We start from the raw sequence: 4,650 nt of genomic DNA, 5'->3' as shown, positions 1-4,650 counted from the left end.
GGGGGGGGGGGGGAAGAAAAAACCCAAACCAAAATAAGGTAAACAGTTAAAAAAGCTTTTAATTCATGACCACAAGAGTATCTCTAAGAGGCTTATCTCCATAATCTACCTAAGGAAAGACAATTGTGTTCATTAATATTTGAAGCACCTGTAAGGACTAAACTCTCCTTAATATCTACTTGTAGGGTTTCAAAAGACAAAGACTTCAGAAAGACACCCCATCTTCTGTGTATAATCTTTTGAAGAAGCATGAGACCTTAGGCCTGCATGCACACATTTCACTGCTACCAAACTCTGAAAGCAAAGACAGGTTGATAAGGAACATGCTGGTGTCACATGCAGAGTCCCCCACTATGGCACATCAGCCATAACTCAGATAAAAAATCTTCCCAGGTCCCCATGATCTCTTGTACCTGGTGGCCTCAGACAACTTTCTGTGGATTTCTTCATACACGTCAACATTGAAGGTTCTCTGGACAAAGGACAGGGCCATCTTGAGAGCTTCCACCCGCAGCTGAGGGCAGTGGTCAGCAATGAACTGCAGCCGCTCGATGCGCATCAGGCCGCTGTAGCTGGAGGCGTACTGCTCCAGGTCCTGCAGAGAGCTGGGCTCAGAGGGTGAGGCAGCAACACACAGCAGGCTACTGAACTGCATGGACACCCTGCAGATCTGAGCCCTCGTGCAGGGCAGAAAGACTCAGACAAACAAACAGGCAAGATTATTCCATCCCAGCTCTCTTTAGTCATTAGTGAGTGGCTCAGAAACACCCAGGGCCTCACAATCCACCTTTCAATTTCAGTTCTGTTCTGTTCCAACCCACCCACTTCAAGCATCAGTTGTATCACCTGTTAATTTTGTCAAGATCCCATCACTTCAGCTGTAGTTCCCTAAAACAGACAATTCCAGATATGTTTTTTGCTCAAAAAAACAATTTCCATATGACAATTTGCATTCTTTTGTTCATACTAATTTCTTAAAATATTTCCTTTGAGAGCAAACAGGGTCTCTTCCTCTTGAGGTAGGATCTAAGGTTTACATTCTGAACACTTAACAGATGTTAAGCATTAAGGTGGGGGAGGCAGGGGAGCACAAAACACCCAGCAAAGGGCTTTGAAGGGAGATCTCCTGAAGACAGAAGCACACACAGCCAACCAGAGCAGAATGCTGAGGGCAGAGTCCAGCACTCAGGCAGCAGGAAACAGACCCAGCCTGGCTGTCCACAGCTCATCCCCATCCCATGCCCCCTCTGACTCCCTCACCCCTGTGTCTGAATTAAGATTCCACTACAGATGTCACAGGAGCATTTTCTAACATGACTCTTGCTTCATTCAATGAGAGATTGATCTTTGTCTAGACTGAAACAGAACTTGAAAAAATATAAAGGCATTATTTCTTCCGCAGTTTGTGTCTGATGGTGCACGAGACTCCTGAAACCCCCAGTGATTTCACTTGACTCCTCAACTCTCTGAATGTCAAAGGGGAATCACGTCCTTCACACCAGTTACAGTGAAAAAGAAACTCATTAATTGCCATGGAACACTTAGATGCCCTAGTAATAACAAAGACATAAAGGTCACAACATGATTGCTTCATCACTCTAGCTTCAGAACAGAAGTGAAATGCAGTAAAATCAAAAAAGGTATCAGATCATACACTGAAAAAAAAAACCAAACAGATCCAACAAAAAAAACAAAACCAACCAACCATGCAGTAAACAGTGAATATGACAACTGTTAAAGAGGAACAGATTAAAGCTTCAGAGGTTATGAGAGATCCAAAGCTTCCTAAATTAATGCTTCCTTTTGCAATTTTAATGTTGCTTTAAACTTTTTCCAATTAACATTTCTGTTGTGTTCTGCAATACCCATATCTCACTGTCACAGAGCTGATACACAGAAATGGGCTGAAATCTCAAACCATTAGCTAATAACTAAAGAAAGTGATAAGGAAATACAGCCTTTTATAACTCAAGAGCTGTGTGGGTTTTAGCCAGTCTCCAGAGGATCAAAAAACTAAATCATTTTATCCTAATACAAACACTCCTGAAACAACAAGTAACCAGGGATGTACTAAGTCATTTCAGAATGAAAACTGTGTCAAACAGGCAGAAAGCCACAGAGCAGCAACTCCTTCCCCATCTCAGCAGGTGCAGTGGAGTCAGCATGTGACAAGGAGCTACAGAAGAGGCCACTGCTATTCTTACCCCACCTTGCTTTGAAGAAATCTATTAATCTCTAATTAACAATTTGACAAGGAGTAAAATGAGGGAGTTTTTAAAAAACCTTAAAGGAAGCGGCCATGCCCAAGGGAAGTAACCCACGGCCCCTCAGCCAGCACATACCAGAGTGGGGTTCTCCACCACATAGTTGATATCAGGTGCATTTTGCTGATCTTCTTGTGGATCCACATCTATCTGCATGGGCTCTACTGCACCCTAGGACAGCAAAAGGAAGCCAAAAGCAGCTTATTATATTTGAGCAGGAAACAACTATGTGATTCAATCCACTAAGGACTTGCTTAAATACAGATTAAATTTTAAAAATTAAAAAGCATCCCTCAGTCTTTAGACATGTTTAGGATTGTTCTCTACCAACAGCACTGCTCAGCACCAGATTTTGTCTAAACCAGGCAGCTCAAGGCTCAGCATCTGCACAGAGTGTTTGATTCTGTTTGGCAGATTATCAAGCAAGAGAATCAAGTGAGGGGGTCAATAAACCTGATTCTACAAAGTGTCTCAGGCATGCATGCTAAATTCCGAATGATATTCCTTATCTCTTCCTTGAGCAAAAGCAGGCATTAACACCCAGGTTCAGGAGCTCTGAAAGTCACAAAGTATCCAAAAATACAGACCAGAACCTTTCAAAGCTGCTTTAACACTGAAAAGTATTGTTTGGAGGGTGGGGGGAAAGGCAACAACTATTGCACTTTTTTAAGTATGAAAAAATGTAAGCAACAGAATGCAGAATGGCAACTCCACGGTTTCTAACAAATACTGGGGAAAAATTTACCTGCACTGCAAAGATTTACCATCAGCTGAACTCTCCTACTATAGTTATCCGAGTCTGACTGCTCAGGAGGATTCTTTTTTGCAGGAACAACACTTTCATTCTCCCAGTATGTCTTGCACTGCCCTGAACCACACCAGCAACCATCAACACAGCCCTCAGTGCATCTGCACCAACACACCAGCCTGACCTGCCTCACAGCTGGGGCATGATCACAGAATTCTGCTCCTCCTCCTGGTCATGAGCTCAACACTCCCCTGAACTACCACCTAGACTCAGAAAAACCAAGCTGAATGTCTTCTTATACCATGCTGAGTATGTGCAGTTCTTGCCACAAGACACACCTGACTTGGGGCAAACTGCATGAGTGGCCTGAGAAAGGACCAACAGCCACACCCCCACCAGCACCAAATTAATTCCAGTTCTTTATAGATTTTGCTGTCTGATAAGAAATCAAAGATAGACAGGGGTTGGGGCTGAGTTGGTGGTTCTTCTTGCAAGGAGGAATAGGGCAGATTTCCTAGCTATAAAAATTGACACATCTTGTATTCACCCCCAGCCTGTTCATCCGTTCATAGACTGGCATGTGCCAAACACAGACACACCTCAATGCTGCTCTGAAATCTCCCAAAATCTGAAGTGAAAAATATAAAAGTTTGTTATTCCCTGTGTGAAGGAAAGGGAGGGAGGATGCAAAGGAGAGTCTGATTGTATCACCACTCAGGAAAACAGCAAAAAACCATTTAAATCACCGCATATTGAGACCATTCCTTTTTTCAATTTTTACCTGCCTTTTCTCTCTTGTTACATCACTAAGTGTCAGGGTTGCTTTTTTCAGGCTGTGCCTGCCTACCATAGTGAAAACCTACTATGGACTCCTTGGAAATCAGCATTGTAAAAACTATCAGTGGCTGCAGCTGGTGCAACAGAATTATTAGTGTCCTGCTATGCTGGCAGATTGTACTCTTCAATTCCCTCTGAACTCCCAGACAAGAAAAAGTACAAGTGGGCTGGAAGTCCCACTGGGACGCACACACAAACATTTTCAAGCTGACTACTTTGGGAAGAAGATGCAAGACTCATTTAAGAACTGCTCACAAAGCAAGTAATGTTCACTCTGCATGATTTCCTGAGCCCAGAAGGGTGCCCCGTTGCAAGGCACCTCACAAAGCCTCAGATAAGCTGACAATCTGGCACCGAAGGTTAGGTCTCAGTGCTGGGCTCGGGAGGGAGAGGTGTGTCCTGCTGCCGGAGGGGCTGCAGCTCAGAGCTGTCACTGAGCATGAAGCTGAGCTCTCTCTCATCCTGTCCTGACTTTCTGCACCCCTGCAGAGAACCTCCCGGCTGCTAACGGGAGGACAGGACAGGCAGTTAACTCGCACAGGGATCAGAGTGCGGCGACTGACAGCCCAGGCTCGGCCACCGACCCCCTCTGGGCTCCTACGGCTTTCCCCCGCTACTGCACTCTCAGATCCTCTTCATCGTCCCTCGTTGCACCCTCCTCTGCTGCCCCGGACCCACCGACGGCACGTGCAACGCGGAAATCAAGCAAGGGAGCGGCTGCGGCGGCGGGGAGGCCGCGGGGGCGGAGGTCGCTCGGCTGGGCGCTGCTCCTCGCAAACGGCGGCGGAAGCGAAGCCAACG

At 45.5% G+C, this 4,650-nt stretch overlaps 1 protein-coding gene across 2 annotated transcripts in view; it reads right to left on the bottom strand.

Annotated features, from left to right (window-relative positions):
• The window catches only part of GPS1 (G protein pathway suppressor 1), a 9,058-nt gene extending 6,617 nt beyond the window's left edge, over window positions 1-2,441 (bottom strand). Inside the window, exons 1-2 of one of the 2 annotated variants that reach the window (XM_010008646.1) lie at window positions 2,343-2,441; window positions 414-595 (exon numbers count right to left, since the gene is read on the bottom strand). In XM_010008646.1, the coding sequence (XP_010006948.1) occupies window positions 414-595; window positions 2,343-2,420 (260 nt within the window). In that variant the 5' untranslated portion in view covers window positions 2,421-2,441. Of the gene's footprint in view, window positions 1-405; window positions 596-2,342 lie in introns of both variants that reach the window. The other variant, XM_010008645.1, reaches the window with a different exon arrangement.
• Window positions 2,442-4,650: the final 2,209 nt, after the last annotated feature.

The sequence above is a fragment of the Chaetura pelagica genome, unplaced genomic scaffold, assembly GCF_000747805.2.
Source record: "Chaetura pelagica isolate M959 unplaced genomic scaffold, ChaPel_1.0 scaffold962, whole genome shotgun sequence".
In the NCBI taxonomy this organism is placed as follows: Eukaryota; Metazoa; Chordata; class Aves; order Apodiformes; family Apodidae; genus Chaetura; species Chaetura pelagica.
Note: the sequence above shows the minus strand (reverse complement) of the source record. Positions and strands in the feature narration are given on the sequence as shown.